This window comes from Ruditapes philippinarum, unplaced genomic scaffold (assembly GCF_026571515.1).
Source record: "Ruditapes philippinarum isolate M1 unplaced genomic scaffold, ASM2657151v2 ctg2415_1_1_1_1, whole genome shotgun sequence".
Lineage (NCBI taxonomy): Eukaryota > Metazoa > Mollusca > Bivalvia > Venerida > Veneridae > Ruditapes > Ruditapes philippinarum.
In genome coordinates, this window is record NW_026860512.1 from 23,059 (window position 1) to 41,054 (window position 17,996).

Consider the following 17,996-nt stretch of genomic DNA (forward strand, 5'->3'; position numbering starts at 1 on the left):
TTGTATTGATGATGTATTAAAATAAGTGTAATGATTATAAAGTAAAATAAGTTTATCGATAATATTTTATTCAAAAAGCAAAGTAAATGTATATAATATTTATTGGAAACAAACAGTTCTTTAGATAATGCAGTTAAATAAGTTTTTATGCGACAACGGATTGATTTTGACAAATATTCGAACATTTTAACGTAGCCAGTTGTCAGATAACATTCAAATTATGTATGTGAGAAGTTAGCAGTGAACAGTGAGCTAAGCAAAATGGCATTTCAATTTATATAGGGAAGTCAATGATCTGCTGTAATGCTCAGCTGTTTTGGGCATCTAGCAGGACATTCCGAAACAAAGTGTAAAAATGCTATGCTGCAATACACAGCTGTGTTGGCAATCTAGCGGAGCATTCCTAGCAATAGTGAAAAAATGCTCTGCTGGAATGCTCAGCTGGTTACGTGATCTAGCAGTGCATTACTAAATATAGTGTAAGAATGCTCTGCCGGAATGCGAAGCTGGCTAGAAAATGTAGCAGGGCATTACTAAATATAGCGTATAAATGCTCTGCTGGAATGCTAAGTCGGGCATTACTAAATATAGTGGAATGCTGAGCTGGCTAGGCAATCTAGCAGGGCATTACTAAATATAGTGTAAAAATGCTCTACTGAAATGCTCAGCTGGCTAGGCAATCTAGCAAGGCGTTACAAAATATAGTGAAAAATGCTCTGCTTGAATGCTAAGCTTGCTAGGCAATACAGCAGAGCATTCCTTAATAAAGAGAAAAAATACTCTGGTGGAATGTAAAGCTGGCTAGGCAATCTAGCAGGACATTCTTTAATATAGTGAAAAAATGCTCTGCTGGAATGCTAAGCTGGCTAGGCAATCTAGCAGGGCATTCCTAAATATAGTGTAAAAATGCATTGCTGGAATGCTAAGCTGGCTAGGGAAATCTAGCAGTGCATTACTAAATATAGTGTTAAACTGCTCTGCTGGAATGCTAAGCTTGATAGGGAATCTAGCAGTGCATTACTAAATATAGTGTTAAAATGCTCTGCTGGGATGCAAAACTGGCTAGGCAATCTAGCAGTGCATTACTAAATATAGTGTTAAATGCTCTGCTGGAATGCTTAGCTGGCTAGGCAGTCTAGCAGGGCGTCACCAAATATAGTGTAAAAATGTTCTGCAGGAATGCTAAGCTGTATAGGCAATCTAGCAGTGCATTACTAAATATAGTGTTTAAATGCTCTGCTAGAATGCTTAGCTGGCTAGGCAATCTAGCAGTGCATTACTAAATATAGTATTAAAATGCTCCGCTGGAATGCTAAATTGGCTAGGCAATATAGCAGAGCATTCCTAAATATAGTAGAAAAATGCTCTTGTGGAATGCTTAGCTAGATAGGCAATCTAGCAGGGCATTACTAAATATAGTGTAAAAATGCTCTGCTGGAAATGCTAAGCTGGCTAGGCAATCTAGCAGGGCATTCCTAAATATAGTGTAAAAATGCTCTGGTGGAATGCTCAGTTGGTTAGGAAATCTAGCAGGGTATTCCTAAATATAGTGTAAAACTGCTCTGATGGAATGCTTAGCTGACTAGGCAATCTAGCAGGGCATTCCTCAATATAGTGAAAAAATGCTCTGGTGGAATGCTAAGCTGGCTAGGCAATCTAGCAGTGTATTCATAAATATAGTGTTAAAATGCTGTTCTGTAATACCCAGCTGTCTTGGCAATCTAGCAGGACATTCCCTAATATAGTGTAAAATGCTTGCTGGAATTCTTAGCTGGCAAAGCAATATAGCGGGACATTCATAAATATATTATTAAATTTGCGTTATATTCCGAGTTGGCTAGGCAGCCTAGCAGAACATTCTCAAAAATAGTGTGATAATGCTGTTTTTGATAAGGAATCTTGCGGTGCATTCTGCATTATAGTATTAATATGCTCTGCTAAAATGGTCAGATGGCAGGCTGATTCTGAGTTCCAGGACTTATTGTTGCCAACGTTTTATTGACAGTTTCGACTTGTAGGCACTTCTGAGGCACTCGCAGACGAATTTTTGGTGCCAATAGAAGTAATGATATTTTTTAACTTCTAGGGACCTTAAAGAGACAACTTCATTGTCCTGCGACATTTTGATGGACACTCGCAGACTTTCAGGAATTTTGGTGCCAATGCTGATATTGACAAGTTAGACTTCTTGGGACATTCAATAGTCCATTGTGTTGGTCTGCGACTGATTCTGGGACACTCGCAGGAATGGTTGGTGCCAATGGAAATAATCATATTTTGACTTCTAGGGACCTTAAAGAGTCCATTTCCTTGGCCTGTGGCGCATTGTTGGACACTCGTAGACTTTTAGGAAAGTTTGGTGCCAATAGAGATGATGGTAACTTTTACTTCAAGGGACCCGTCCGAGTCGATTTTCTTGTCTTCGACTGATTCTGGGACACTTGCAGACTTTCAGGAATCAGTGGTGCAAATAGAAATAATGACATTTTTGACTTCTAGCGACCAACCAGAGTTCAATTCACTGATCTGCGAATGATTTTGGGACACGTGCAGACTTTCAGAATTTTTTCATGCCAGTGCTGATATTGACAATTTAGACTTCTAGGGACATTCAAAATTCCATCATTTTGTTGGTCTGCGACTGATTCTGGGACACTCGCAGACTTTCAGGAATGGTTGGTGCCAATAGAAATAATCATATTTTTTACTTCTAGGGACCTTTAAGAGTCCAGTTTCTTGGCCTGCGGCGTATTGTTGGACACTCGCATACTTTCAGGAAAGTTTGGTGCCAATAAAGATGATGGCAAGTTTTACTTCAAGGGACCCGCCAGAGTCCATTTTTCTTGTCTTCGACTGATTCTGGGACACTCGCTGACTTTCAGAAATCAGTGGTGCCAATGGAGATAATGACATTTTTGACTTCTAGTGACCCACCAGAGTTCATTTCTTTGGTCTGCGACTTATTCTTTGAGACTCGTAGACTTTCAGGATGTTTGGTGCCATTCCAGATCATAACATTTTTTAATTTTAAGAACCCCGTTAGTCAGAAGCAAAGCATTTTTACAATAAAATGTCATTATCTGCATTAGCCCTTAAATTCCTGAAAGTCTGAAAGTGACCAATAATCAGTCGCAGACCAACGAAATAGTCTCTGGATGGACAAAAGATGTCAAAATTGTAATTATCTCTATTGGCACCAAAAAGTGCTGAAAGTTTGCGACTGTCCAAGAATAAGTCGCAGACCAAAAAAATGGACCTTGGATGGTCCCTAGAAGTAAAAAATGTTATTATCTGCCTTTACATCAAAAATTCCTGAAAATCTGTGAGTGCCTCAGAATCAGTCGCAGACCAAAAAAATGGACTCTGGAAAGTCCCAATAAGTCAGAAATATCATAATCTGCATTGACACCAAATTTCCTGAAAGTCTCCGAATGACTCAGAATCAGTCGCAGACCAACGAAATAGACTCAGGAGGGTCCTTATGAAGTAAAAATGTCATTATCCCCATTGGCACCTAAAATATCTTAAAGTCTTCGAGTGTTCTAGAAACAGTCGAAGACCAACGAAATGGACTCTGGGTGGTCCTTAGAATTCACAAATGTCAATATCTGCATTAACATCAAAAATTCCTAAAAGTCTGCGATTGTACCATAATCAATCGCAGACCAAAGAAATCGACACTTAAGGGTCCCGTAGACGTAAAAAATGTCATTATCTGCATTGGCACTAAATATTTCAGAATTTCTACGGGTGCCAAATAATCATTTGCAGACAAACGAAATAAACTCCTGAGGGTTACTAGAACCCAAAATAAGCTATCAATCCATTTTTACCAAAATCCTGGAAGTCTTCGAGGATGTCAGTTAAAGGCGCAGACAAAGACTAGTGAAAAAGAGCACGCAACAAAAAATAAAATTGTCAGAGGCTTAAGGATTACAAGTGGATGCATAAGGAGTAAAAGAGGAAAAATATTTACTCTGTATTTAAGAATGCCCTGCCAGCTCGGCATTCAGCAGAAAAAAAATACTTTATTTAAGAATGCCCTGTTAGTTTGCCTAAACAGCTCAGCATTCCGCATTGTATTTATTGGAAACAAACAGTTCTTTAGATAATGCAGTTAAATAAGTTCTTTTGCGACAACGGATTGATTTTGACAAATATTCGAACATTATAACGTAGCCAGTTGTCAGAAAACATTCAAATTATGTATGTGAGAAGTTAGCAGTGAACAGTGAGCTAAGCAAAAAGGCATTTCAATTTATATAGGGAAGTCAATGATCTGCTGTAATGCTCAGCTGTTTTGGGCATCTAGCAGGGCATTCCGAAACAAAGTGTAAACATGCTCTGCTGCAATACTCAGTCTGTGTTGGCAATCTTAGCGGAGCATTCCTAGCATAGTGAAAAAAATGCTCTGCTGGAATGCTCAGCTGGTTACGTGATCTAGCAGTGCATTACTAAATATAGTGTAAGAATGCTCTGGCCGGAATGCGAAGCTGGCTAGAAAATGTAGCAGGCATTACTAAATATAGCGTAATAAATGCTCTGCTGGAATGCTAAGTCGGGCATTACTAAATATAGTGGAATGCTGAGCTGGCTAGGCAATCTAGCAGGGCATTACTAAATATAGTGTAAAAATGCTCTACTGAAATGCTCAGCTGGCAAGGCGATCTAGCAAGGCGCTACAAAATATAGTGAAAAATGCTCTGCTTGAATGCTAAGTTTGCTAGGCAATACAGCAGAGCATTCCTTAATAAAGAGAAAAAATGCTCGGGTGGAATGTAAAGCTGGCTAGGCAATCTAGCAGGACATTCCTTAATATAGTGAAAAAATGCTCTGCTGGAATGCTAAGCTGGCTAGGCAATCTAGCAGGGCATTCCTAAATATAGTGTAAAAATGCTCTGCTGGAATGCTAAGCTGGCTAGGCAATCAAGCAGGGCTCTGCTGGAATGCTAAGCTGGCTAGGCAATCTAGCAGTGCATTACTAAATATAGTGTTAAACTTCTCTGCTGGAATGCTAAGCTTGATAGGCAATCTAGCAGTGCATTACTAATATAGTGTTAAAATGCTCTGCTGGGGATGGGCTAAACTGGCTAGGAATCTAGCAGTGCATTACTAAATATAAGTGCAAAATGCTCTGCTGGAAGAATGCTAAGCTGGCTAGGCAGTCTAGCAGGACGTCACAAATATAGTTGTAAAAATGTTCTGCAGGAATGCTTAGGCTTGTATAGGCCCATCCTAGCAGTGGGGGGCAATTACTCTAAAAAAAAAAAATAATAAGTGGGGGGTTTAAAAAATGCTCACCCCCCTTTTTGCCTGTAATGCTTAGCTGGCTAGGCAATCTAGCAGTGCATTACTAAATATGTATTAAAATGCTCCCGCTGGAATGCTAAATTGGCTAGGGCAATATAGCAGAGCATTCCTAAATATAGTAGAAAAATGCTCTTGTGGTATGCTTAGCTAGATATGCAATCTAGGGGCATTACTAAAATATAATCTAAAAATGCTCTGCTGGAATGCTAAGCTGGCTAGGCAATAAATAGCAGGGCAATTCCTAAAATAATAGTGTAAAAATGCTCTGGTGGAATGCTCAGTTTGGTTAGGAAATTTAGCAGGGTATTCCAAAATATAGTGTAAAACTGGCATAATGGAATGCTTAGCTGACTAGGCAATCTAGCAGGGCATTCCTCAAATAATAGTGAAAAAATGCTCTGGTGGAATGCTAAGCTGGCTAGGCAATCTAGCAGTGTATTCATAAATATAGTGTTAAAATGCTGTTCTATAATACCCAGCTGTCTTGGCAATCTAGCAGGACATTCCCTAATATAGTGTAAAATGCTTGGCTGGAATTCTTAGCTGGCAAACGCAATATAGCGGGACATTCATAAATATATTATTAAATTTGCGTTATATTCCGAGCTGGCTAGGCAACCTAGCAGAAACATTCTAAAAAATAGTGTGAAAATGCTGTTTTTGATAAGGAATCTTGCGGTGCATTCTGCATTATATGTATTATACATGCTCTGCTAAAAATGGTCAGATGGCGGCTGAAATTTGAGTTCCAGGACTTATTGTTGCCAACGTTTTTTTTATTGGACAGTTTTCGACTTGGTACGCATTTCTGAGGCACTGCGCAGAACGAAATTTTTGGTGCCAAATAGAAGTAATGATATTTTTTAAACTTCTAGGGACCTTAAAGAGACAACTTCATTGTAACTGCGACATTTTTGATTGACACTCCGCAGACTTTCAGGAATTTTGGTGCCAATGCTGATATTGACAAGTTAGACTTTCTAGGGACATTCAATAGTCCATTTTGTTGGTCTGCCGACTGATTCTGGGACATTCGACAGACTTTAAGGAAATGGTTGGTGCCAATGGAAATAATCATATTTTTGACTTCTAGGGACCTTAAAGAGTCATTTTCTTGGCCCTGTGGGTTATTGTTGGGACACTTCGCAGACTTTCAGGAAAGTTTGGTGCCAATAGAGATGATGGTAATTTTACTTCAAGGTCCGGTCCGAGTCGAATTTTCTTGTCTTCGGACTGATTCTGGACACTTGCAGACTTTCAGGAATCAGGGGTGCAAATAGAAATAATGGCCATTTTTGAACTTCTAGCGACCCACCAGAGTTCAATTCACGGATCTGTGACTGATTCTGGGACACTCGCAGACTTTCAGGAATGGTTGGTGCCAATAGAAATAATCATATTTTTTACTTCAAGGGACCTTTAAGAGTCCAGTTTCTTGGCCTATGGCGTATTGTTGGACACTCGCATACTTTCAGGAAAGTTTTGTGCCAATAGAGATAATTGCAAGTTTTACTTCAAGGGACCCGCCAGAGTCCATTTTTTTTGTCTGCGACTGATTCTGGGACACTCGCTGACTTTCAGAAATCAGTGGTGCCAATGGAGATAATGACATTTTTGACTTCTAGTGACCCACCAGAGTTCATTTCTTTGGTCTGCGACTTATTCTTTGAGACTCGCAGACTTTCAGGATGTTTGGTGCCATTCCAGATCATGACATTTTTTAATTTTAAGAACCCCGTTAGTCAGAAGCAGAGCATTTTTACAATAAAATGTCATTATCTGCATTAGCCCTTAAATTCCTGAAAGTCTGAAAGTGACCAATAATCAGTCGCAGACCAACGAAATAGTCTCTGGATGGACTAAATATGTCAAAATTGTAATTATCTCTATTGGCACCAAAAAGTGCTGAAAGTTTGCGACTGTCCAAGAATAAGTCGCAGACCGAAAAAATGGACATTGGATGATCCATAGAAGTAAAAAATGTTATTATCTGCCTTGACATCAAAAAATACCTGAAAATCTGTGAGTGCCTCAGAATCAGTCGCAGACCAAAAAAATGGACTCTGGAAAGTCCCAATAAGTCAGAAATATCATTATCTGCATTGACACCAAAATTCCTGAAAGTCTCCGAATGACTCAGAATCAGTCGCAGACCAACGAAATAGACTCAGGAGGGTCCTTGTGAAGTAAAAATGTCATTATCCCCATTGGCACCTAAAATATCTCAAAGTCTTCGAGTGTTCTAGAAACAGTCGAAGACCAACAAAATGGACTCTGGGTGGTCCTTAGAATTCACAAATGTCAATATCTGCATTAACATCAAAAATTCCTGAAAGTCTGCGATTGTACCATAATCAGTCGCAGACCAAAGAAATAGACACTTAATGGTCCCGTAGACGTAAAATATGTCATTATCTGCATTGGAACTAAATATTTCAGAAAATCTACGGGTGCCAAATAATCATTTGCAGACAAACGAAATAAACTCCTGAGGGTTACTAGAACCCAAAATAAGCTATCAATCCATTTTTACCAAAATCCTAGAAGTCTTCGAGGATGTCAGTCAAAGGCGCAGACAAAGACCAGTGAAAAAGAGCACGCAACAAAAAATAAAATTGTCAGAGGCTTAAGGATTACAAGTGGATGCATAAGGAGTAAAAGAGGAAAAATATTTACTCTGTATTTAAGAATGCCCTGCCAGCTCGGCATTTCAGCAGAGAAAAAAATTATACTTTATTTAAGAATGCCCTGCTAGTTTGCCTAAACAGCTCAGCATTCCGGCATAGTATTTATTGGAAACAAACAGTTCTTAAGATAATGAAGTTAAATAAGTTCTTTTGCGACAACGGATTGATTTTGACAAATATTCGAACATTATAACGTAGCCAGTTGTCAGATAACATTCAAATTATGTATGAGAAGTTAGCAGTGAACAGTGAGCTAAGCAAAAAGGCATTTCAATTGATATAGGGAAGTCAATGATCTGCTGTAATGCTCAGCTGTTTTGGGCATCTAGCAGGGCATTCCGAAACAAAGTGTAAACATGCTCTGCTGCAATACTCAGCTGTGTTGGCAATCTAGCGGAGCATTCCTAGCAATAGTGAAAAAATGCTCTGCTGGAATGCTCAGCTGGTTACGTGATCTAGCAGTGCATTACTAAATATAGTGTTAGAATGCTCTGCTGGAATGCTAAGCTGGCTAGAAAATGTAGCAGGGCATTACTTAATATAGCGTATAAATGCTCTGCTGGAAAGCTAAGTCGGGCATTACTAAATATAGTGGAATGCTGAGCTGGCAAGGCAATCTAGCAGGGCATTACTAAATATAAGTGTAAAAAATGCTCTACTGAAATTTGCTTCAGCCTGGCTAGGCAATCTTAGCAAGGCGTTACAAAATATAGTGAAAAATGCTCTGCTTGAATGCTAAGCTTGCTAGGCAATACAGCAGAGCATTCCTTAATAAAGAGAAAAAATGCTCTGGTGGAATGTAAAGCTGGCTAGGCAATCTAGCAGGACATTCCTTAATATAGTGTAAAAATGCTGTGCTGGAATGCTAAGCTGGCTAGGCAATCAAGCAGGGCTCTGCTGCAATGCTAAGCTTGCTAGGCAATCTAGCAGGGCGTTACTAAATATAGTGTAAAAATGCTCTGCTGGAATGCTAAGCTGGCTAGGCAATCTAGCAGTGCATTACTAAATATTGTGTTTAACTGCTCTGCTGGAATGCTAAGCTTGATAGGCAATCTAGCAGTGCATTACTAAATATAGTGTTAAAATGCTCTGCTGGGATGCTAAACTGGCTAGGCAATCTAGCAGTGCATTACTAAATATAGTGCAAAATGCTCTGCTGGAATGCTAAGCTGGCTAGGCAGTCTAGCAGGGCGTCACCAAATATAGTGTAAAAATGTTCTGCAGGAATGCTAAGCTGTATAGGCAATCTAGCAGTGCATTACTAAATATAGTGTTTAAATGCTCTGCTGTAATGCTTAGCTGGCTAGGCAATCTAGCAGTGCATTACTAAATATAGTATTAAAATGCTCCGCTGGAATGCTAAATTGGCTAGGCAATATAGCAGAGCATTCATAAATATAGTAGAAAAATGCTCTTGTGGAATGCTTAGCTAGATAGGCAATCTAGCAGGGCATTACTAAATATAGTGTAAAAATGCTCTGCTGGAATGCTAAGCTGGCTAGGCAATCTAGCAGGGCATTCCTAAATATAGTGTAAAAATGCTCTGGTGGAATGCTCAGTTGGTTAGGAAATCTAGCAGGGTATTCCAAAATATAGTGTAAAACTGGCATAATGGAATGCTTAGCTGACTAGGCAATCTAGCAGGGCATTCCTCAATATAGTGAAAAAATGCTCTGGTGGAATGCTAAGCTGGCTAGGCAATCTAGCAGTGTATTCATAAATATAGTGTTAAAATGCTGTTCTATAATACCCAGCTGTCTTGGCAATCTAGCAGGACATTCCCTAATATAGTGTAAAATGCTTGCTGGAATTCTTAGCTGGCAAAGCAATATAGCGGGACATTCATAAATATATTATTAAATTTGCGTTATATTCCGAGCTGGCTAGGCAACCTAGCAGAACATTCTAAAAAATAGTGTGAAAATGCTGTTTTTGATAAGGAATCTTGCGGTGCATTCTGCATTATAGTATTAACATGCTCTGCTAAAATGGTCAGATGGCAGGCTGATTCTGAGTTCCAGGACTTATTGTTGCCAACGTTTTATTGACAGTTTCGACTTGTAGGCACTTCTGAGGCACTCGCAGACGAATTTTTGGTGCCAATAGAAGTAATGATATTTTTTAACTTCTAGGGACCTTAAAGAGACAACTTCATTGTCCTTCGACATTTTGATGGACACTCGCAGACTTTCAGAAATTTTGGTGCCAATGCTGATATTGACAAGTTAGACTTCTAGGGACATTCAATAGTCCATTTTGTTGGTCTGCGACTGATTCTGGGACACTCGCAGACTTTCAGGAATGGTTGGTGCCAATGAAAATAATCATATTTTGACTTCTAGGAACCTTAAAGAGTCCATTTCCTTGGCCTGTGGCGTATTGTTGGACACTCGCAGACTTTCAGGAAAGTTTGGTGCCAATAGAGATGATGGTAACTTTTACTTCAAGGGACCCGTCCGAGTCGATTTTTCTTGTCTTCGACTGATTCTTGGACACTTGCAGACTTTCAGGAATCAGTGGTGCAAATAGAAATAATGACATTTTTGACTTCTAGCGACCCACCACGTTCAATTCACTGATCTGCAAATGATTTTGGGACACTTGCAGACTTTCAGAATTCTTTCATGCCAGTGCTGATATTGACAATTTAGACTTCTAGGGACATTCAAGATTCCATCATTTTGTTGGTCTGCGACTGATTCTGGGACACTCGCAGACTTTCAGGAATGGTTGGTGCCAATAGAAATAATCATATTTTTTACTTCAAGGGACCTTTAAGAGTCCAGTTTCTTGGCCTGCGGCGTATTGTTGGACACTCGCATACTTTTAGGAAAGTTTGGTGCCAATAGAGATGATGGCAAGTTTTACATCAAGGGACCCGCCAGAGTCTATTTTTCTTGTCTGCGACTGATTCTGGCACACTCGCTGACTTTCAGAAATCAGTGGTGCCAATGGAGATAATGACATTTTTGACTTCTAGTGACCCACCAGAGTTCATTTCTTTGGTCTGCGACTTATTCTTTGAGACTCGCAGACTTTCAGGATGTTTGGTGCCATTCCAGATCATGACATTTTTTAATTTTAAGAACCCCGTTAGTCAGAAGCAGAGCATTTTTACAATAAAATGTCATTATCTGCATTAGCCCTTAAATTCCTGAAAGTTTGAAAGTGACCAATAATCAGTCGCAGACCGACGAAATAGTCTCTGGATGGACAAAAGATGTCAAAATTGTAATTATCTCTATTGGCACCAAAAAGTGCTGAAAGTTTGCGACTGTCCAAGAATAAGTTGCAGACCGAAAAAATGGACCTTGGATGGTCCCTAGAAGTAAAAAATGTTATTATCTGCCTTGACATCAAAAATTCCTGAAAATCTGTGAGTGCCTCAGAATCAGTCGCAGGCCCCAAAAAAATGGACTCTGGAAAGTCCCAATAAGTCAGAAATATCATTATCTGCATTGACACCAAAGTTCCTGAAAGTCTACGAATGACTCAGAATCAGTCGCAGACCAACGAAATAGACTCAGGAGGGTCCTTTTGAAGTAAAAATGTCATTATCCCCATTGGCACCTAAAATATCTCAAAGTCTTCGAGTGTTCTAGAAACAGTCGAAGACCAACGAAATGGACTCTAGATGGTCCTTAGAATTCACAAATGTCAATATCTGCATTAACATCGAAAATTCCTGAAAGTCTGCGATTGTACCATAATCAGTCGCAGACCAAAGAAATAGACACTTAAGGGTCCCGTAGACGTAAAAAATGTCATTATCTGCATTGGCACTAAATATTTCAGAAAATCTACGGGTGCCAAATAATCATTTGCAGACAAACGAAATAAACTCCTGAGGGTTACTAGAACCCAAAATAAGCTATCAATCCATTTTTACCAAAATCCTGGAAGTCTTCGAGGATGTCAGTCAAAGGCGCAGACAAAGACCAGGGAAAAAGAGCTCGCAACAAAAAATAAAATTGTCAGAGGCTTAAGGATTACAAGTGGATGCATAAGGAGTAAAAGAGAAAAATATTTACTCTGTATTTAAGAATGCCCTGCCAGCTCGGCATTTCAGCAGAAAAAAAAATACTTTATTTAAGAATGCCCTGCTAGTTTGCCTAAACAGCTCAGCATTCCGGCAGAACATTTTTACACTAATTTTTAGAATGCTCTGCTGGATTGCCTAGCCATCTGAGCATTTTTAACACTATATTAAGGAATGCCCTGCTAGATTGCTTAGCCAGCTGAGCATAACAGCAGAGCATTTTTACACTATATATAGGAATGCCCTGCTAGATTGCCTAGCCAGCTGTGCATACCAGCACATCATTTTAACAATATATTTAGGAATGCCTCGCTTGATTGCTTAGCCAGCTGAGCATAACAACGGAGCATTTTACACTATATTTTGGATTGCCCCGCTAGATTGCTTAGCCAGCTGAGCATAACAGCAGAGCATTTTTCACACTATATGTAGGAATGCCCTCCTAGATTGTCTAGCCAGTTGAGCATACCAGCAGATCATTTTTACACTATATTTTGGAATGCCCCGCTTAATTGCTTAGCCAGCTGAGCATACCAGCAGAGCATTTTTCGCACTATATTTTGGAATGGCCCGCTAGATTTCTTAGCTAGCTGAGCATAACAGCAGAGCATTTTTACACTATATGTAGGAATGCCCTGCTAGATTGCCTAGCCAGCTGAGCATACCAGCAGATCATTTTTACACTATATTTTGGAATGCCCCGCTTGATTGCTTAGCCAGCTGAGCATACCAGCAGAGCATTTTTCGCACTATATTTTGGAATGCCCCGCTTGATTGCTTAGCCAGCTGAGCATACCAGCAGAGCATTTTTACGCTATATTTTAGAACGGCCCGCTAGATTGCTTAGCCAGCTGAGCATTACAGCAAAGCATTTTTACGCTATATTTTGGAACGCTCCGCTAGATTGCCTAGCCAGCTGTGCATACCAGCAGAGCATTTCTATACTTTATTTTGGAATGCTCTGCTAGATTGCTTACCCAGCTGAGCATAACAGCAGATCATTGAATTCCCTATATAAATCGTAATGCCTTTTTCCTTAGCTCACCGTTAACTGCGAACTTCTCACATACTCACATTATTCACTTAGCCAAATAAGTCTAGAAATGTGAGTTCTGTTGAATAATAGTTAAACGATCTAGACATTACTAGACATTAACGCCTCAAGAATAAACGATAGCGAAATTCTATCTTATGATATATATTTTTTTAATTATTTGAAATTTGATCCTTGACTGGTCTCATTCTAGGTACCAGATTAATGGATACACCACAACATATTTTTTAAAAAGAAGTCAAAGAAGGGATATATAAATACCTGTTTCACAATAATCTCCAACATATCCGGTCGCGCATGCGCAGTAATATCCGTGTGGGTGATGAAAAGAATGATGGCATGTACCGCTATTTTGGCATGGATTGTTTGAACAGGGATCAACTATCGATGATTAAAACAAAGAATGTGACAAATGTTATTTACATTGAATTAATTAATAAGCGTTAAATATTATTGCCAAATTCAGGTGATACCTTTCTTTTCTACTGCATTTGATTTGTTAATGTCATAATTAGTCAGTCACTCGCGTAGAAATTGATTACCACTGATAAGTTTAACAAGAAGGCGGGTAAGGTAGGTTGACCGCTGATATCTGACCAATCAAGTAAAAGAAAAATAAAGAAAAGAAAAAAAAGACAAAAAATTGAAACAAAATCTTTTTGATTATAGTTGTTTTCGAATGACCTTTAGAATTCTATGAAGCACTGTCTTTTGTTTAAATGTTCTAACATCATTTCCAAGTGAAATAAAATCGTGACAGAAAAAACTCGTCATTGAAATGCAAGTCGAAAATGAATTGTAATGCAAATATGTTGACTTTTTCAAAACAATCGCCGCATAAGCATTTTGAAATGACGTTTAACCGCTAGCATTCAACTAAACAGAAACAGCAAATATCCTAGAAAATACGATGGCGAAGAGGTGATATTTGCAGTATCATTTTATACTGTGGCCACAACTTATTAAGTTGTAGCCATAAGACAACATCTTGAAGTGTAAAGATAGCAAGTACAAATGTTGTTGCAATACAGCAGCAACTTAGATGCTCCGCGCAAAAAAGATGCGCTCATCACAGTTACCGTACCAAAACACTCACACACAGAGGTCATGCTCTATTCAGATAAAATACTATTGTACATTATTCCGGATGTTTTGTTTTGTTTTTTGGGGGGTTTTTTTTGCATAATTTTACTTATTGAATGCACTGTTCACACAAATAGCTCCACGCCTGTGGGCGCGGAGCATGTGACCTCAAGATAGAAAAAATACTGCAAATGTCACCTCTATGCCACCGTTAGAAAATTTATACAGAAATAAAATAGTACCGATTTCACAACTATGACCCATCCAGCCTGCTTGACAATCGCATCTATAACTGTATTCAGACCCTGATAAAAGGTGATAAGACTTCTCATTGTGACATGTTCCACCATGTTGACAGGGATGACTTGCACAGTGATCTTTTACTGAGATATTAAAAGGGAAATAACATATTTAATAACATAACAAGTCAGTAACTAACTAACTAACTAACTAACTAACTAACTAACTAACTAACTAACTAACTAACTTACTAACTAACTAACTCAGTGTCATGTGATCGATATTAGTGTTTCGTTATTAGTTACTGTAATGTTCTAAATGTTCTAAATAGAACCAGACCCTAAAAAGGGATTGTTTGATAACAAAGACCCGAAGGATAGTTTCTAGCTTTTAATGTTTACTGTACAAGTGTATTATAAGAACTAACTACAAGTATCAGAGAGGCAGAGCATGCATGCATTATACATAGGAGGCGGGGCTTATCATAACTGACAGCAGCGCATACTACAGTTACGAATATCGTTTTTATGTATCGTTTTGTGCTTGTATCTGTATATATATATCTTGTGTATTTGTCTGTTATCTATGTTTCTCTACAGTCTGATAAACAATCCATTATCCCACATTCCTTTATTATTCCATTTCAACATCTTTTCATCATAACAACTAATTACTTATTTTTCATTTCGACATAATTTGCATGCCAGGCCTCAGTTTTTACAAACTTCCCGAAAAAAACCACCTTACGCATGTGCACTTTGATATAAATATTTTTCTAGGTTTGCGCCAGAAATTGTTTGTCTTATTTATTTAATTATCAAGGCGTATTTTATGTCCTTCACAGGTAATTAATGTTATTCATTATGTTTCATCATCATGCATCTTTCTATTGATCGTTTATGCACTTTATATATGATATACATAAAAAATAACGTTTTATTGGAAATTCTTTAGGTAAAGTAGTACTTGAAAAATTATTGGATTCAACAATATTATTACAATGAATACAACGAGGTCGACAGCATTGAGATACTGAACCAACCATGAATTTGGCATTGAAATGAGTATGAACTAAATTGTCTTGTAAATTTCTCGGTCCCTTATAAGCAAAGATTTGTTTGTACTGTATAATTTACGTACACTTTCATTTTTCACATATACACAACACATACAAAGAGGGGGCGAAAATTATTTTAAGTCCTCATTCGTTAAAAGGGGAGGAACAGTTTTGTTTTACTTGAATGAAACATATGGAACGATTCTTACGTAAAAATGGATTTTTCTATTAAAAACTAGAATCCAGCGCAGTGCGTTATTCTGTCTATGGTATTTTTGTTTGTTTGCTTTTTTTATTTTGTAGGTTTTTGTGTGTTTATTCTTGTAAGGCCTTTTAATTGTTAAAAAAGTGACTACAAATAGAATCTTTATATTGTCATTTTCTAGCTACAATAGCATTATAATAGTGAGTAATAATTATTACATGCTAATAAAACAAGATTAAAAGATGACATACATGTTTCACAAAAAATCCCTGTGTAAGCATCTGTGCACCTACATTCCGTGTGCGAATGGTGATTTTCGCAAGTGCCCCCGTGTTGACACGGATTTCTTGAACAATGGTCTAAATAAAGAGATAGCATATCAGTATATCTATACTACATATAATTTAGTGCAATCTATAAATTCTGCAAGAACAAGTTAAGAAAGGCGAAACAAGTTCTTGCAAATTATATTAATCATTTTCCTTATAAGACACTAGTACTGGTTTGTTCCAGGAAGTGGACTCGAATTAATATTCTTTGAAAAGTCTTCCTAACAGTTTTGTTTTGTCCTTTTTTCAGAATTGTTATTGTATTGTTTGATAAAATCAACTATAGACATTTCAAGGTAATTGTTGTATTTCTAAAGCGTACACTTAACATAAGTACAAGGATGTAAAAGACGTGTACAGATGAAAATAATATACACTTGTTTGTTTGCTATACTAAAATACTAAAAATATTTTGATAAATCATACCCACTTTGTTGTAATCAGTAAGAAATCTACTGAATTTAGCTGAAATGTAAAATAATTAACCATGAAGAAATATTATGAGGATATTTTTTCGTTTGAGTGAAATATGGAATATATTTTCACGAAACATGACTAAATACCACATATTTTCACGAGCCGGACGAAAAACGAAAAATAACCTTTTTATTTAATTTCATTATCAACGAAGATTGTTATGAATCCCTTTGCTTGCTACGCAATTGCAATTGTACAGCGCACAGTAATATATAATTGCGTCTTGTTTTGCACGCGATATTTGGCGCTACATTGTGACGTCACTTAAACAACTGTTTAAACGTCTGTACAGCGTTAATAACTGAATTCGGATTTATTTTCTTAGTTAGACTATTTCTATCATTCTAGATAGTTTTCAAAGCAAAATTCAACAGAAAGTTGTTTTGTATTTATCAGATTTTTCAAACAAAATGGCGAAAGAAGTCCCTTAAAATAAATATGACTTTTAACTCCGCCTTCTTTCATATTTATATTTCATATTTATTTTTAAAAAATATGAAATATATTTGACTGATATAGCACCATATTTCATGGGTAAAATTAAATGATTATTATTATATAAACAATTAGTGACACAACTATCAGTGACACGGTGGTAAACATGTTGGAATCCTTGGATCAGCATTCGTGTGGGTTAAAAAATTAAACACTTTTTTCCTGATACATGTAATAACATTATTTATATATTATATATAAATAATGTTAAAAGTATATGAAAGAAGATAAATTGACGTTACTTGGTTTTAATCCCCGACCCTAAGATTCAATGTAGTTGACAGTATTCAAAGCATCTTTAAATACATTTCAAAGAAAAGATAAATGCATTAGAAGAGTTATACATAAACAAAGTGCAGCTGGTTCTTACGTTCAAGCGCTTATCAAGTGGTTGACAAATCAGAAACACCATTTAGGGGGGTAAGGGGACATATTTGAACAATGGCCCCAATAAAATGTATTATAGTTTTGAAATTGCTGAAAACTTTTGATATTTCTCTGTCATTGTAATTCTTTCTTGTTTTTTTTTATTTGGGAAATGAGCAGTATCTTTGGTTTTTTACCCGAAACTAATGTCGTATTGTTGATTGCACAGGCTAATTAGTCATACATGCTATATTCAAAAAGAATGACAAGTCAACATGTATATACATATATTAGGGTTTTTATTTCATAATGTGATCTCTGGAACATGACATGATTTATGTGTATTATAGTGCAAGATACATACAAACTGAGCTTATGTCAAATGGTAGATAACGTATTTGTAAGTCGGCTAGATTTCATAACATTTTATGTGTAAACTGTCACTATATATTTTGGGCTAGAGATTCAGTCGAGCAGTTTGGCTTTGGTATTCCACTCGTACACTTGTGTGTTTGTATTTGTATATTAAAAGTATGTTACATCCGTGAGTTCTTTCTCCGTTATACGACACTAAACATTTTTGGGTAGCTTTGCATGTATTTGTAACTCTCAAAATGGAGATGATTTTTTTTAATCAGGCTTTAACAGTTAACT

General features: G+C 37.4%; 1 protein-coding gene across 2 annotated transcripts in view; it reads right to left on the reverse strand.

Moving 5' to 3' along the window:
* LOC132760415 (neurogenic locus protein delta-like) overlaps window positions 1-17,996 on the reverse strand; it is a 30,304-nt gene that overhangs the window by 11,379 nt on the left and 929 nt on the right. For both annotated transcript variants that reach the window (XM_060752393.1, XM_060752392.1), the window contains exons 2-5: window positions 16,431-16,469; window positions 15,927-16,034; window positions 14,416-14,556; window positions 13,352-13,471 (exon numbers count right to left, since the gene is read on the reverse strand). In XM_060752393.1, the coding sequence (XP_060608376.1) occupies window positions 13,352-13,471; window positions 14,416-14,556; window positions 15,927-16,034; window positions 16,431-16,469 (408 nt within the window). The remainder of the gene's footprint in view (window positions 1-13,351; window positions 13,472-14,415; window positions 14,557-15,926; window positions 16,035-16,430; window positions 16,470-17,996) is intronic.